Raw genomic sequence first — 15,742 nt, forward strand, 5'->3', positions numbered from 1 at the left:
CATCACCAAGTATAGAAGAAAGAATCCGTGCAATTCACCGGCTTAAAAATCGTAAGTCGCCAGTAGCCGATAGAATTACAGCCGAATTGGTTAAATATGGAGGCGACCAATTATAGCAAATGGTTCATCAACTTGTGCTCAAGGTATGGGACAGCGAATCAATGCCTGACGACTGGCAAAGAGGCATTATCTGTCCCATACATAAAAAGGGGATACCACACAGTGCGGCAATTATAGGGGTATCACGTTGCTGAGTACCATCTAGAAGATATTCTCCGCTATCTTGCTAGGTCGAATAGCCCCATACGCCTAGAACATCATTGTCCCATACCGACTGAGTCTGAACTCATACAGAAAAAGTATACGTTCTTGGCTCTTTTCCATCCTTTTTTCCTTTCTATTCACTGTTATCACATGGTCACAACTTTATTTATACTTCATTATCCGACACTAACAGCGCCAACTGGTGGTGGTTTGATACATAAAAATCGCCACTAACTCCACTTGATTGCCAAAGACTAGACTAGACTAGAAATGAGGGCCTTCTCCCGTTGTAACCCTTGACCGCTTCGCAGAATGTGCTCTTGCTAGTCGTCTTTGGACCTAGTTCGACGAGGACTCCGCCACCCTTCGTTTTCCGTATGGAAGACACTTCTGCTCCGTTGTCTTTGGGTTTAATCCTGTAGCGAATCTTACTAAGGGATTCCGCAAATGTTTCGGCTTCTGTCAGCTTAAAGGGTACAGCAGACGGTCTAGTCCTCTTTCATTTCCTCGTCTTTTCTGTTACTGGATTTTGGTTTGTAGTTTCCTTATCTTGGGATTGACGAGTGTCGGGTGACTTAGCAGTTTATTTTCTTTAAATTTTCTCTGCTTTCTTCTTTGGGGCCCTGGAAACTATTCCGATAAAGCCTCCTTCAGGCAGGTCTTCCTCTTTCCGCCTTTTTTCGCCAGTTCGCTTTGCTGTGGGCTATCTGCGGTGCGTTTGGCGCTAGCAGTGTTCTCATCAAAAAGTGTGGCTGTTTCTGCTTTCCAAGCGTCTTCCGCAAATCTCCACGTTCGCCTGTAGAATGAGATGCGGTCCAGCAGTTTCTCCTGTTCCATTAGCCCGTTTTTGACGCCTTTGCTGACGTTCTTCTGGAGAAACGTTGCCGACCACATACGCATCACCATTGCCGCACATTTGCTGATGAGCTTTTCCTCTTTGGCTCTAGCTAGAACGGTCGACTCCACTTCTACTTGGTTCGTGTCCGAATCCACCTGCTCAGGACTTGCGAATCAGATTGGGCTTTTTACAGAGCAGGGCACAACCGGATATTGGAGTTGCCGTCCCCGCGCCGTCAGTCTTGCTACTTGGCAAGGCTTCCTCTTTATTTGGGCGTCCCGATATCATATCCGGTATTTCAGCGCTCGCTATCTCTTTGGCTGCGGTGAGCGACGCATTTTTGTGCTGTTCCCAAACGCAGTAAGCTCCTTCTCCTTCCTTGTTATTTCGTCGATTGTTTTTATTTAATTAGGTTTATTCTCCATGAAACTTTCACCAGCACATCGCGTGCAAGAGAGTCAACAACAGGTGTACCCTTGAGGACACAGCCCCTACACCAGTTCGCTGGGACCTAACATGTGCTTAGTTGATCCCGAACTCACCGACGAAGCAGCGCTCGCTCGGGGCAACGCGGTCTACTAACACCGGTTCAATACAAACTACCCGACTAGGATCCCGACGGCGCTGGTTCCTCATACCCGTCACAACGTGCAGAACTTTTTATTTTGAAGCCAACAACAACAAAATTACTTTCTTCGCTAACTAAGAAACCTTTATAGGCAGAGTTGAGGACTGAGAAACCATTATTGGTAGAATTGAGGTGATTCGTAGCAGCAAACATTTCTAAAGTTTTAGTATCTTACGTAATGGAGTCCGCCAGACCATGAGGTTTCAGAACTGGTTGTAGGCACTTAGTTATATACATGGTTACTCTTCACCCCTTCATGGGGTATAGCGCGTCAACCACCCCAACACGTCATCACTTGCAGTTACCTGAAATGGTCGTCGGTACTTCCCACAAAATCCCGAGACGCTCGGACTTTTCTTTTACTGTTCTGTGCCAGGTACCTTTGGGGCGACCCGCTAGTCGCCCCTCCCCCTTACTATGGGACCTATCCACTGCCACTTCCGTCTTCCGATTACAATGCGGATGAGTGCCAGGCCTGTGCGCTGACCAATTTTTCCAGTTGAGATAGTGTCCGGTCCGCGTAATCTGTTTATACGACGCAGACAAGTATTGACGACAGCCACTTAGTGAACAAATATAAAAGCTCGAAAATGGTGAATCTTGGAACACGTAATTGGATAAAAACAATGGAGTTAAGGGGCTACAGGGGATTTTATTTAGTTCGATTTAGTTCGAGCGGCATAATGCACAGTTGCACCTTTGGAGTCGCAATTTTCTTTAGTTTTCCGTCTCCAATAGTAAACAACGAAGGCAGCTACTACCACTGAAGAAAAGATGACACCGCCAGTTAGAGTTAAAATAAGAGCCGACCTGAGAGAAAGAAATGAAGTAAATTAAATGTCAAGTAAACCAATTAATCTGAAATTACGTTTTCTCCCCCTTCCGACCGGTAACAGAGGTACTGAAGAATTTTTCGTTTCCTATAACACATGTCATATTTTCAGTATCAAAGTGGTATCCTTCGAAACAATCACAGTCCTCAGGTGGACTGCAAGTGCCATTTCCGCAATCCAAAAGACATATTGGTGCGCAGGTATAATTCGACGTCTCACCAGGAATGGGATGATAATCCTCCCAACATTGACAGGAGTTCGGAGAAATGCATGTTCCATTAATGCACGCAGGTTCACAAACTGGCTCACATTCAAAGATACTTGCTTTTGACGGCCGATATCCAGAAAAGCATTTGCATTGATTCCAACCCACACATTCTCCATTCAGACAGGATTCAGGACACCGAATTTCACAAATATATTCCACGTCGCTCTTCTGGTAACCTTCATAGCAATCACATTGGTTAGGGGCAGTACACAGACCATTTATACATCCTGGCTCACAAATTGGTATGCAGTGGCTTGTACTATTTTCAGTGAAGATGTAACCATCTAAGCATTTACAATTGAGGTCTTTTTGGCACACGGAATTCGTACAAGGAGGACTACAAAGGGTAATATTTTCAATCGATTTAGTTGTCTGTTTTTCAACCACTACTTCTGGACTGTTGTCAATATCGTTGGTGAGGGATGTACTCGTATCTGGTTTGGAAGACGGAAAAAGACCAGCAGAGGTTGTACTATCAAAGGAACTGGTTGTCCTCTTTGCATTGCACTCCCATGATCGACTTCTATCGGCGATTTCATATCCTTCAAAACATACACATATATTGGGTGCATAGCAAACACCATTAATACACTCAGGATCACAAATCGGCTGACAAGTGTGTCCTGTTGCAGTTACCTTCTTGTAACCTCCTTTACAAGTACATGAGTTCGGAGCTGAACACCATCCATTCTTACATCCTTCTTCACAGATTGGATAACATATGGTGGAATTTTTCGGATGGTCTTTGGATTCGAAACCACTGCATTGAAGGTCATACAGTGGATCACAGATGTTGTTCTTACTTTTTCGATATCCTGGTAAGCATTCACAAATTTCAGGAGCTACACAGTTGGAATTTGTACAACCTTGAGAGCAAACTGGACCACATACATTGCTGCTATTGGTCAAGAACGAAAATCCGGGAAGACAAGTGCAAATATTTGGAGATTTGCAGGTTCCATTTACGCAGCCTTTGTCACACTTCGGAAGACACTCAAAGGAGCTGTTTTTTGATACTGGCGATTCGAAGCCAGGATGGCAGGCGCATTTGCCGGGTTCAATACATTCACCATGAATACATGGGGGATCACATACGGGTTCACAAACATTGTCTTTGGTTTTTAGATATCCTGGGAGACATTCGCAGATCTGGGGGGCAACACACCTTCCATTTTTGCATCCTTGAAAGCAAACGGGCTCACATTCGTTGCTGCTATTGTTGAGGAACGAGAATCCGGGAAGACAAGTGCATGTGTTTGGGGACACGCAGGTTCCATTTACACAGACTTTGTCACACTTCGGAAGACACTTAGAGGAGCGCTCTTTGGATATTGGCGATTCGAAGCCAGGATGACAGACGCACTTGCCAGGTTCTCCACATTCACCATGAATACATGGGGGATCACAGACGGGTTCACAAACATTGCCCTTGGTTTTTCGATATCCTGGAAGGCATTCGCAGATCTGGGGGGCAACGCACCTTCCATTTTTACATCCTTGAGAACAAACAGGCTCACATTCATTACTGCTATTGTTGAGGAACGAGAATCCGGGAAGACAAGTGCATGTGTTTGGGGACACGCAGGTTCCATTTACACAAATTTCATCACAATGTGGAAGACATTCAAAGGAGCGTCCGGGAGATGATGATAACTGGAAACCCTCGTTGCACTCACATTTATTTGGACCAGTACATTTGCCATAGATACATGTTGGATTACAAACAGGTTCACATACGTGGGAATCCTGTTTTTTATATCCAGACAGGCAGTCGCAAATTTGAGGAGCGATGCATCTACCGTTTGCACATTGCGGAGAGCAAACAGGTTGACAACTCTCTTGTTTGTCTAGTGCGAACCCAGTTCTGCATGAGCACTTATTTGGGGCTTCACAGATCCCGTTTAGGCATCCTTTTTCACAAATTGGTTGGCAATGATATTTGTTACTTGGGCCATGTTTAAATCCCGGATAACAAGTGCAAGTATTCCATGAGGTACATGTGCCATTTATACAGTCAGGGTGACATGTGGGTACACATTTACCGGAATGCAGTACGTAGCCATCACAGCACACCTCCGAAAAGTCAATGTATGATACGGAAATTTGTCTCTCCCTAACAACACTGCGCGTTCGCCAGCATTTAAAGAATATGTTGCATTTTTTCTTGTATCTCTCGACTTCATAGTACGTCTGTGTTTCGGGACGCCATCTCATCACACTAGAATAAAAAGTGGAAAAGATACAAATTGGTTTGTCTAGCTTTGCATACTTCACAGGGGGAATAATGAAAATGATTATTAGATTTACTAATATTTACGTTATTGTTTTTGTGCAGCTATGAGCAATCGGAATAAAGCCCGCGAATATTCCAATGAAATATAACAAATAACTCCGCACCATCTTAACTCGCTTTGCACAGCTTATGATTGGTCTTTTAGATTGTGCTTCTATTAAAAGAACTTGGCAAATGAGACCAAGTTCTTTTCCAGAACAGATCAGTACACTTATCTCCGTATGAATAATTCTCATATGTAATTGCGCAATTAGATGAAGGCTGACCTTTATTTATCGACGTTATGTTCTTATCTACTTAAGTAGCGTAAGCAGCAAGAATATCTTATATACTTCAGTAGTGGGAGCATGCAGGCACTATACATAAACTACAGCTGTAAGGAGTACTTGGAATCGACGAGGTTAACGCAGGGCTTCTAAAAAAAGGCGAGGCTGAGCTTATCAGTCACGTTCATAAACTAATAGCTAAGAAATTACCAGAAGAGGTGGTCCCTGATGGCTAACAGAAGTGCATATTCTGCGCAATCTACAAAAAGACGGTCTGTCTTGGCAAACAGTTCACATACGCAAAATACATCACATGAGTGAAAATATGAGTCAAACAGATGCTTGAGACAAGCTGAAAACAAGATGTGAACGTGCCCAATCGGTCAATCTCTGTCGAGGTGAAGGTTACTGGCTACTAAACCTACAATGCTAACCGTTCCGAGGTTGGTCTCACCGAGGGCACCAAGACCCTCTCACTCATCTTCTTCTTATTTGCATTAACGAGCAGAACATCGAAGCTATTATCTATTGGTTTATCACAGAATTGCTGTTTCTCCCGAAGGTGCCACCCAACTTGATATTGGCTAGTTAGTTTGGTATACTTCTCCAGAAACAGGGAGTTTGCAGATTCTTCATTGAAGAAAAACCTTACCAAGGTGTCTTCGTCTGAGATCTGAGGAGACTCGGCAGCTGCATATCAAGTGCGGGGCTGTCTCTTTCTCTTCTTCATATTGGTTGCATATACCCAAAACCACCACCTCGACCTTCTCCATATGGTATTTCAAGGAGCAGTGTCCTGTCAAAGACTCTACTAGGGTTTTCATGTACCACTTCTTGCGGAACAACAAAAATTCCGCTCTACAGGCCCCAGGTTTTTCCTTAAGGATTTTTGCCTGTCACCGGATGCCAAAAGCTGGTTCTGGCCCAATCATTGTGGATCCACACCCTTGGCGAGCCTGTCTGTCAACTTCCTCACTCCTCCACTGATGTTTGAGTGCCCTGACACCCACTTCAGGAATGCTTTGTTCAGTTGGCCAAGTTTCAGCAGCACCCGATGACAACTTTACAACATCATGATCATCAACGACGCAACAACCGGTATCCGGTCTAGGCCTGGCTTAATAAGAACTCCAGGCATCCCTGTTTTGCGCCCTGGCGTCCTGACCTACGGCATCGCCCCATCTCAGGAAGGGTCTGCCTCGTCTTCTTTTTCATCCATACGGATCCATACTAGTCCAACGCACCATCTTCGTCTTCATTACCGCAAGATGCCGTTCATTGCTTTTTATTGTTCACCAACACTCAGAACCCTAAAGGGCGACAGAACGGACCACATTGCGGTCAATTTTAGTTGTGGAACGCCACTTTATTCAGGTTGCGTTAATGCGTGAAGAAATTTGATAACGCAGTTCTCCATTGGCTGATAGCGTTGACCCGGGGTATTTAAATCGCTCAGTTCTGGGCAGATCACTGCCGCTGACAGTGATTGTGCCTATTTCATGGGGTTCGGTTGTCAAAAATCCACTTTTGTTTAGATTCAATCTGAGACCGGGTTTGCATGAGGCGATGATTCCATTTTTGGACAAGTTGCTCGAGATCATTTTTGCTATCAGATGCTAGGAAAACATCATCTGCATAAAGCAGTGTGTAGGGCGCTGGACGTTGGATATCCCGTGTGATGGTGTCCATAACAAGGACAAAGAGGAGTGGTGAGAGGGCACTTCCTTGATGAACTCCAACAGAGACACGAAGCGGTTTTGATACACCCGCCATACTTCGAACTTTACTTTTCGGATCGTGGTGGAGCAATTGAACCCAGCGCACGAGTTCTTCTGGCACGAAGTGTTGTCGTAAAGCATACCAGATGAGTTCGTGTGGTACACGGTCAAACGCTTTCTCTAGATCCAGAAAGGCAATGTAAAGAGGACGATGCTTCTCACGGTGTTTCTCCATGAGTAACTGCGCAGCGTGTATTGCGTCAGTAGTTCCGCAGTTTCTGGCAAATCCGGCTTGATTCACGGTTAGTTCAACGATTTCAAGAATGCGTTCAAAAATCTTCATGGTATGGGAAAGTAACCGGACGGTAATTTGAACATTCTGCTGGACTATCTTTTTCCATATTGGAACAGTTATACTTTCTTGCCAGTCAAATGTTGTTCTACCTTCTTGAATAATCCGATTAAAGAATTCACTGAGCCACAGTGTTGGGTCCTAGCTCTTCGCTTTCCAGAGCTCAGATGCGATGTCGTCAGGTCCTGTGGCTTTCCCGATTTCATGCGTTTTATTGTTTCCTCGACTTCAGTTGCGCTGACAGTTAAGCCCATTGGTGTTTAACGTAGGTACCTGTCGTGGAGGCTTAATCCTACGGTCCTTTTCAGACACGGATTGATTTTGTGACCACAATCAGAGCCCCGCTGAGACAAGCAACAACGGTACCAGTCTATACCAAGTGCATGGCTTAGCATTCATACTGGTGGATGCAAGAATTACCTAAATCTCTACCGAACTAAGGAGTACGGCACCCGTGTTGAAACGCAACACCACGCCGAGGCCCGAAGGTCTCTTCTCGCTTGAGCATAACCACAGCCCCCATGAAACTCCCACAACGGGGACAACCGCAAATAACCGAGCTGTACTCATATACAACAGGAATTTTCCCGAAGTATATGAGTCGAGGGGCTATCCCGGTTCCCATGGTACCAGTATACCCCTGGTAAGGTTTCGTGACCAATTTGCCACTTCAGATGAGTCCCCGTGCAGACTCGGGTCTGATCGCCCTAATTAGGCCTTTGGAGCATTCGCCTACTGCATCATGGCCGGCAAACCAAAGTGAGGACAGCGTCTCGCGGTGCCACCACTAAGAAGGTTCTCCTCGGCCACTTGGTTTTGGCTGACAGGGTTGCCGCCCCCGTCTTCCTCACCGCCATCTCTGAGCACCAGTTGCGCTGACAGGTGGAATTTCTTCAAATGTCATCAGTGATTGTGGAAGTGGAGCATAAGCAAATTCGTCAGTTGAAATCTGCTCGAAGTATTCTCGCCATCTATCCCTCGCGGCTCAACGGTTGGTAAGTAAAGGACCGTTCTTGTCATTAATGGAACAGAAATGTTCTATACACTGTGTACGTTCGTTTCGGCTTTTAGCAAGTCGATACAGATATTTCTCGCTATCCCGAGTGTCCAGTTTTCTTTGCTTACCGTTTGGCATTCTTATATATTTGCCAATTGGCCAGCGTTTTATCGTCGAAAAACTTGTGGTAGAGGCGTTTCTTTTCACGGACCTTCATTTCGACATTGTCATTCCCAAGCCAAATATCTCGGTTGATGTATCGCTTAACCAGCTTGGTGATCCCGAGAATTGTAGAGGCTGCTTTGTGGATTCTGTCTTTTTTCTTGGTTCCACGATTCTTCCACATTCGTAATGGTCGGTAATGGTCTGAGTGAGATCATTTTTTTCTTTGTTCTCATAGGATCGCCACCATTTAATGTGCCGCGAACCAGTGCGTTCTTCACGCTGTTTTATCAGTGGCTTAATTCGCAGGACGGCAATCAGTGGCCGATGTTGAGATGCTATGGTCTTATAGGGAAAGACTTTGCAATAAGTGACAGGGGTGAAATGTCGGCATCTTATGAGAATATAGTCGATTTGCGTTTTACTGATTCCACTATAAAATGTAGGAAGATGAAACAATCGTTTGATGAACCATGCATTCATAAGTATAATATAAGGTCATGGGTGTCCGCAAAATCGATTATCCGCTCGCCAGCCTCATTACGCGCTCCGAACTCCTTTCCCCCTGGCACCTGTTACCGTCGACCTTTTCACCCACATGACCATTAAGGTCACCGGCAATGATAATATAGTCGTCAGCAGGTCTTTTCATCGCGAAGTTGCCAGAAGGCATCTTTCTCGGCATCAGGTCGACCTGTCTATGGAAGTGAAAGTGCGATCAGCTGATATAATGGTGAGCTTCGTGAGCCGATCATCAAATCGTTCGACTTCTTTAATGGCATCACGGAAAACCTCTGAGATGGCAATGCCAACACCATATTGAGTGTGTGGGCTACCAAAATAGAGAATTTTATAGCCATTTTTACCGCGTTCGCGTTCAATGTCGCATCTTTTGGCACCAGACCATCGGGTTTCTTGCAGAGCGCAGATATAAATGCGCCTTTTCCACAGAGCTCTTGCGAGTTCGTCGGTCTTTCCAGCTAGGGTACCAACATTTACCATGCAGACACGTATTTGTTTTGTTCGTTTTGTTCGGACTAACTTGCTCCTGATGTCGTTCATGCGTCAATAACCCTTGCCCATTTCTCGTCAGGACCGAGGCCGAGGATTTTCGGAAAGTAGTAAGTAAAATGGAAAAAAAAAAATCTAAATCCCCCCCTTTGTGTGTATGTCATTTGCTGTATGCGTGGGTCATAGTTCCCATCTATCCACCAAATTTCGTTTGAATCGGTTTAGCCGTTTTTGAGAAAGTTCGTGTGACAGGCAGACAGTGAATCGATTTTAATAAGGTTTTGTGTAAAATACAAAAACACAGTTTTCTTTTGTAAAAACGGTCATTGGGAGATTTGTTATTTTGCACCATAGTAGTGATTTCCGCAATTAGTGAAAATAAAGCGGGGAGTCTATTGCATTGGGTACGAAGAATTCTTCGGTTCAGTTGCTTCAATTGCTTTTTGGGCTGGGGACGAAGGCAATGCAGTAGAGTGAAAATCCAGTTCTGTGGAGAAAGTTATACGCGTTGCGGGTGAAAATTATACTGATGCCCCCCCCCCCCTACCGGCCCGAAAAAATCCCCCTTTTTCCACCCCTCTCTTCAGGCCTGTGTCATGGCCGTTCTAATGAGGTGTCCAAAAGGTGTTTCCTGGTTTCATTTATTGTTGTATTCAGTGCGGTTCTGTACTTATTTCTTAGTTGTTTATCTTGTGTAGGTAAACCGAGAAGTCTGCTTCTGAGTTTTATGCTAAAAAAGTGATGGTCCTAGTCCATATGCCTTTCGGAGTGCGGCATTCTATTAACCCATGGCTAATCTGATCTAAAGTGACGTCACGGTTCCGAAGGACAACTAACGCAATTGTCGAGAGTTTGTTCTATCTCGTCAAAGAAGACAGAAGTGACTCGGTAGGCGCATGAACGCAGAACTTGTTATTTTAAAACCGACAATAAAAAGTTTACTTTTTTCGCGGACCTTGTTAGTCTATTGGTAGAGCTTAGGTGTTCCATAGAAGGAGACATTTCTAATATTTTGGTGCCTTGCCTTGGATAATGGGGTCCACCAGCGCATGAGATTTCAACACTTGTTGCAGCTACTCAGGTCGAAAAGCGTGGATCCTGAAATAGCCAATTGAGTAAAAATGGCATAGTCAACTTACTAAAGTTTATTGGATAAGTTCGGCAAATTATTGGTCTATCTTTTATTAGCATTGAGCGGTATAATGCACCCTTAGGATCACACTTTGTTTACTCCTCTCTTTCGTCTCAGATAGTCAACAGTTAGTACCACTGCACACAAAATGGCAATTGAAAGCCAAGGCAATTGAGTGCCATTTCCCCAATCCAAAAGGCATATTGGTGCGCAGGACGCCTCACCATGGACGGGATGATAATCTTCCCAACATTGACAGGAGTACGGGGAAATGCATGTTCCATTAATGCACGCAGGTTCACAAACTGGCTCACATTCAAAGGTATTTGCTTTTGACGGCCGGTACCCAGGAAAGCATTTACATTGATTCCAACCCACACAGTCTCCATTCAGACAGGATTCAGGACAAAGTAAATCACAAATATGTTCACCCTGGTCACTTTTTCGGTAACCTTTATGGCAATCACACTGGTTAGGACCAGTACACAGACCATTTATACATTCTGGTTCACACCACGGATCACAGATGTCACTCCTACTTTTTTGATATCCTGGGAAGCATTCGCAGATCTGGGGGGCTATGCAGTTTCCATTTTTACATCCTTGAGAACAAACTGGGCTACATACATTGTTGCTATTGTTCAGGAATGAAAATCCGGGAAGACAAGTATAAATATTGGGGGATGTGCAGTTTCCATTTACACATCCTTTGTCACACTTCGGAAGGCACTCAAAGGAGCGCTCTTTGGATATTGGCGATTCGAAGCCAGGATGGCAGACGCACTTGCCAGGTTCACCACATTCACCATGAATACATTCGGGATCACAGACGGGTTCGCAAACATTGTCCTTGGTTTTTCGATATCCTGGGAAGCATTTGCAGATCTCGGGGGCAATGCAGTTTCCATTTTTACATCCTTGAGAACAAGCCGGACTACATACGTTGCTGCTATTGGTCAGGAAAGAAAATCCGTGAAGACAAGTGCATTTGTTTGGGGATACGCAGGTCCCATTTACGCAGCGTTTGTCACACTTCGGAAGACACTCAAAGGAGCGCTCTTTGGATATTGGCGATTCGAAGCCGGGATGGCAGACGCACTTGCCAGGTTCACCACATTCGCCATGAATACATGGGGGATCACAGACGGGTTCGCAAACATTGTCCTTGGTTTTTCGATATCCTGGGAAGCATTTGCAGATCTCGGGGGCAATGCAGTTCCCATTTTTACATCCTTGAGAACAGACTGAACTACATACATTACTGCTATTGTCCAGGAATGAAAATCCGGGAAGACAAGTGCATTTATTTGGGGATACGCAGGTCCCATTTACGCAGCGTTTGTCACACTTCGGAAGACACTCAAAGGAGCGCTCTTTGGTTATTGGCGATTCGAAGCCAGGATGGCAGACGCACTTACCCGGTCCAACACATTTACCGTGAATACATTCGGGATCACAGACGGGTTCACAAATATTGTTCTTGTTTTTTCGATATCCTGGGTGACATTCGCAGATCTGGGGGGCAACGCACCTTCCATTTTTGCATCCTTGAGAGCAAACAGGCTCACATTCATTACTGCTATTGTTGAGGAACGAGAATCCGGGAAGACGAGTGCATTTGTTTGGGGATACGCAGGTCCCATTTACGCAGCGTTTGTCACACTTGGGAAAACACTCAAAGGAGCGCTCTTTGGATATTGGCGATTCGAAGCCAGGATGGCAGACGCACTTGCCAGGTTCACCACATTCACCATGAATACATGGGGGATCACAGGCGGTTTGTCCGAAAAATGGTAGTTTGCCAGGGAGATTGGGATGCGAAAAGTGGAAGAAGTCAGAAAGGCGTGGTTGCGAACACAGCTGATAGAAGAAAAGACACCCAGCTAGAGAGCTAACTCCACTCCGTGATGTAATAAATAATGGTGGTTCCACGAGGCAGGGGAGGGAGTCCAGGGTGGGTTTATTGGGTAAAAATCCTGCAGAGTCCTTTGAAGATCTCCACCTCCTTTCCAAAGACGGACAAACAGATGTATCGATTCTAATAAGGTTTTGTTTCACACAGAACCTGCTTTTATCATTTATTACATAAAATACAAAGTTTTCGGGATACTTACCAAAAACCGATTAAAAACGTGCAATCTTTCGATGAATAAAACATATTTGAATATGAATAACACAAAAATTGCTACTTCTTGGAAAGATTAACGTCAAGACATTCCTTGCTCGATTTCTCCGGTTATTTCGCAGGAGGAGGGGGCTGTATATAACTTATGTTTCTTATGAAACACTCTACTCCCACCCCAAATTTCGTGTCAATCGCCTTGACCGCCAAAATTCCGAGGTTGCACCCCATGTTCAGCTTCAGTGACTGGACTAATGAGAATTAATCATTTGGAGATAAGTGTATTGGTCAGTTCTGGACCAGAACTCGGTCACATTTGCACAGTTATTTCCACTGAAATACAACCTAGAAGAGCCCTCCCCTGCCTCGTGGAACCACCATTATTTATTACATCACGGAGTGGAGTTAGCTCTCTAGCTGGGTGTCTTTTCTTCTATCAGCTGTGTTCGCAACCGCGCCTTTCTGACTTCTTCCACTTTTCGCATCCCAATCTCCCTGGCAAACTACCATTTTCCGGACAAACCTTTCCGGTGATAGCACTTCACTTAGAGTTTCTTCTAGGTTCCTCCTTTCTTCCGAGAACCTCTTGAAAAAATACGTGCCCTGGATCTTCCGGGACCCCATCATAGTTTGGACTATCAAGTCAGCTGTCTAAATTAAACTTATGAAGGCATTGACGGTATCCTCCATGGCCGGTGAGAAACTGGCTTAAATTATAATTGATCTCTCCATGCTTTCTCTTCCGCCACTGCTCGATGGAAGGGATCAAACTGTAAGTCAAACGACCCATTTCTGGCTGATCGTATCGCTGTTGTCAGCTGTTTATGGATCTCTCCCTTTCGGCTTTTTCACCTGTGATAAAGGAAAGATGGATCGAGCGTTATATATGCTCATCATCTCGTCTGAGAGGATGTCAATCGGCATCATTCCTGAGATGAGGGATCCTGCATCATATGAGATGGTCCTAAGCGCAGAACACATCCTTAAGGCTGTTCTTCTGCAGACCGCAATTTATGGGCATTGCCTAAAACATGCAGCGCTCTTCTCCAAACTGGGAATGCATGCAGCAAGATAGAACTCACCATACCGGCTATGAACAGCCTGCAAGTATACCGCGGCTCTCCTATGCCCGCCATCATCCTTACTAGAGCTATACTCGTGGTGAAGTGTTTGAGAACGTTGGAACGAATCTCTGTGGTCCATTTCAGGTGAAAGCTTCAAATCTATGGACACCAAAAACTATGAACCTTGATTCTTTCCGACAACGGCATAAACTTGTTAGCACTGATGAAGGGAACAAGTGGTTCCCGAAATATCGGTATTTGCAAAAATAAAAATATCAACACTAGCGGAAAAAACAATTTTTTTTTTATTATTTCAAAGGCATAAATTTATTGGGAGCCTCGAAAGTGATTCGGGAAGCGTAGCGAAAGGAGGAGCAAGATCATATGGTGTTACAACCCCCCTAGAGCCATTCACTACGGAGAGTTATTTGAGGCTGCTATATGCATTTATTAAGTCGGTAAACCGGAAGCTGGACGTTTCAGGTATGAAAGGTTTTGTGTACTTCTTTTATGAAGCCATTTGGGTATAGATTGGTCCCATTAGAACCTAGCACGCAATATATGCATATATTATGTGAGAATATCCACTTTCGCGTGATGCTGACATTCAAAGACTTTAATTTGCGTAGAAACGACAACTTTGATCTATAATAACTTTGTTAGTAATAGTGCGATTTCGACCAAACTTGGCAAAATTATGCGCTATAGCCTGTATTGTTGCAAAACTTTGTTTTGAAAGGATGAACTTAGGCGGGTTTTGCAGCTAATTACTAAAAATTATAGTAATATACTATTATCAACTTCATTTGAACATATATCGGTACATAGACTATTTCGGAGCCTAGGCACTATATAGTGACAGCCTCTTGATTTTTTTCAGATTTGGGCAGTTTCTAAGAATGAGTCCGTTAAAGAAATGGTCAGTTTCGACCCCCCGCGCTCCCCACCTTTCCAACAAATGTTAAAAATAAGACCGGCTTCGGACAGTACTCACGAAGACCTTTCATTTGATATCACCCATGCCTATATTTGGTGAAAAAAATGTTCACCCTCCTTTTGCATGTATGGGGACCCCCTCCCTTAAATTCGCCGTAGAAGGATGTGTGCAGTCCATTCAGATGACGATCGTTTTGAAGGGTGTGGAACCATGTTTCGTCCATTGTTACATATAGACGCATGGATTCGGTTTATTTTAAGTATGCGTGAGCGTTCATAGTTCCCACCTTTCCATTAAATTTGGTAGCATAACCGCTATAACCGCTTCCGAGAAAAATGCGTGTGACAGATGGACAGACAGACAGACAGTAAACCGATTTTAATAAGGTTTTATTTTATACAAAACCTTAAAAACGATATACCAAACAAACGACCTCTACATCTAACTTATCTTGTGAAGATGTGTGTACCGACCTTTGTATTTGGAAGGCTAATAGGAAGGGGTGCTCAACACGGACCGCTGTATCTTCCGGTGGACAACATTTATGATTTGCAAGTGTTGACTCCTGCTTATTTTCTGCTTCAAAGAAGCTTATTATCCCCCCTGATGGGCGAAGATTAGCGCGAGAATCTGTCAGCTTCAAAAAGGTGGCTCCAAATTAAGGAGCATCAAAGACATTTCTGGGAAAAGTTTGAGAGCGACTATTTGAGGTACTTACCAAAACGGCTCCTGTAGCCATAAAAGAAAGAGGCCACAGTCCCTTAAGTTGGAAAATGGCTCGTGTGCTTGAAGTGTACCCGGGTCCCAAGGGAGCTGTGCGTCAAGCGAGGCTAAAAACAGCTGCCAGGGACAGTGTT

At 44.5% G+C, this 15,742-nt stretch overlaps 2 protein-coding genes across 11 annotated transcripts in view; one reads left to right on the forward strand and one right to left on the reverse strand.

The window, feature by feature from the left end:
- The window catches only part of LOC119650609 (sodium/potassium/calcium exchanger Nckx30C), a 282,153-nt gene that overhangs the window by 139,134 nt on the left and 127,277 nt on the right, over positions 1-15,742 (forward strand). The gene's annotated exons all lie outside the window — the stretch shown is intronic.
- On the reverse strand, positions 2,444-5,645 carry LOC119650612. Its single transcript, XM_038053492.1, has 3 exons — positions 5,149-5,645; positions 4,874-5,049; positions 2,444-2,540 (listed from the first exon to the last, which is right to left on the reverse strand). The coding sequence occupies exons 1-3, from the start codon at positions 5,358-5,360 to the stop codon at positions 2,524-2,526; spliced, it is 405 nt and encodes a 134-aa protein (XP_037909420.1). The 5' UTR covers positions 5,361-5,645; the 3' UTR covers positions 2,444-2,523.

The sequence above is a fragment of the Hermetia illucens genome, chromosome 3, assembly GCF_905115235.1.
Source record: "Hermetia illucens chromosome 3, iHerIll2.2.curated.20191125, whole genome shotgun sequence".
In the NCBI taxonomy this organism is placed as follows: Eukaryota; Metazoa; Arthropoda; class Insecta; order Diptera; family Stratiomyidae; genus Hermetia; species Hermetia illucens.

Coding starts and splice junctions, on each gene's coding strand:
- LOC119650612 (XM_038053492.1), bottom strand. CDS start 5,360: ATGAGAATTATTCATACGGAGATAAGTGTACTGATCTGTTCTGGAAAA. Junction 5,050..5,148: donor AGCTGCACAAAAACAATAAC/GTAAATATTAGT, acceptor TTTTTATTCTAG/TGTGATGAGATGGCGTCCCG.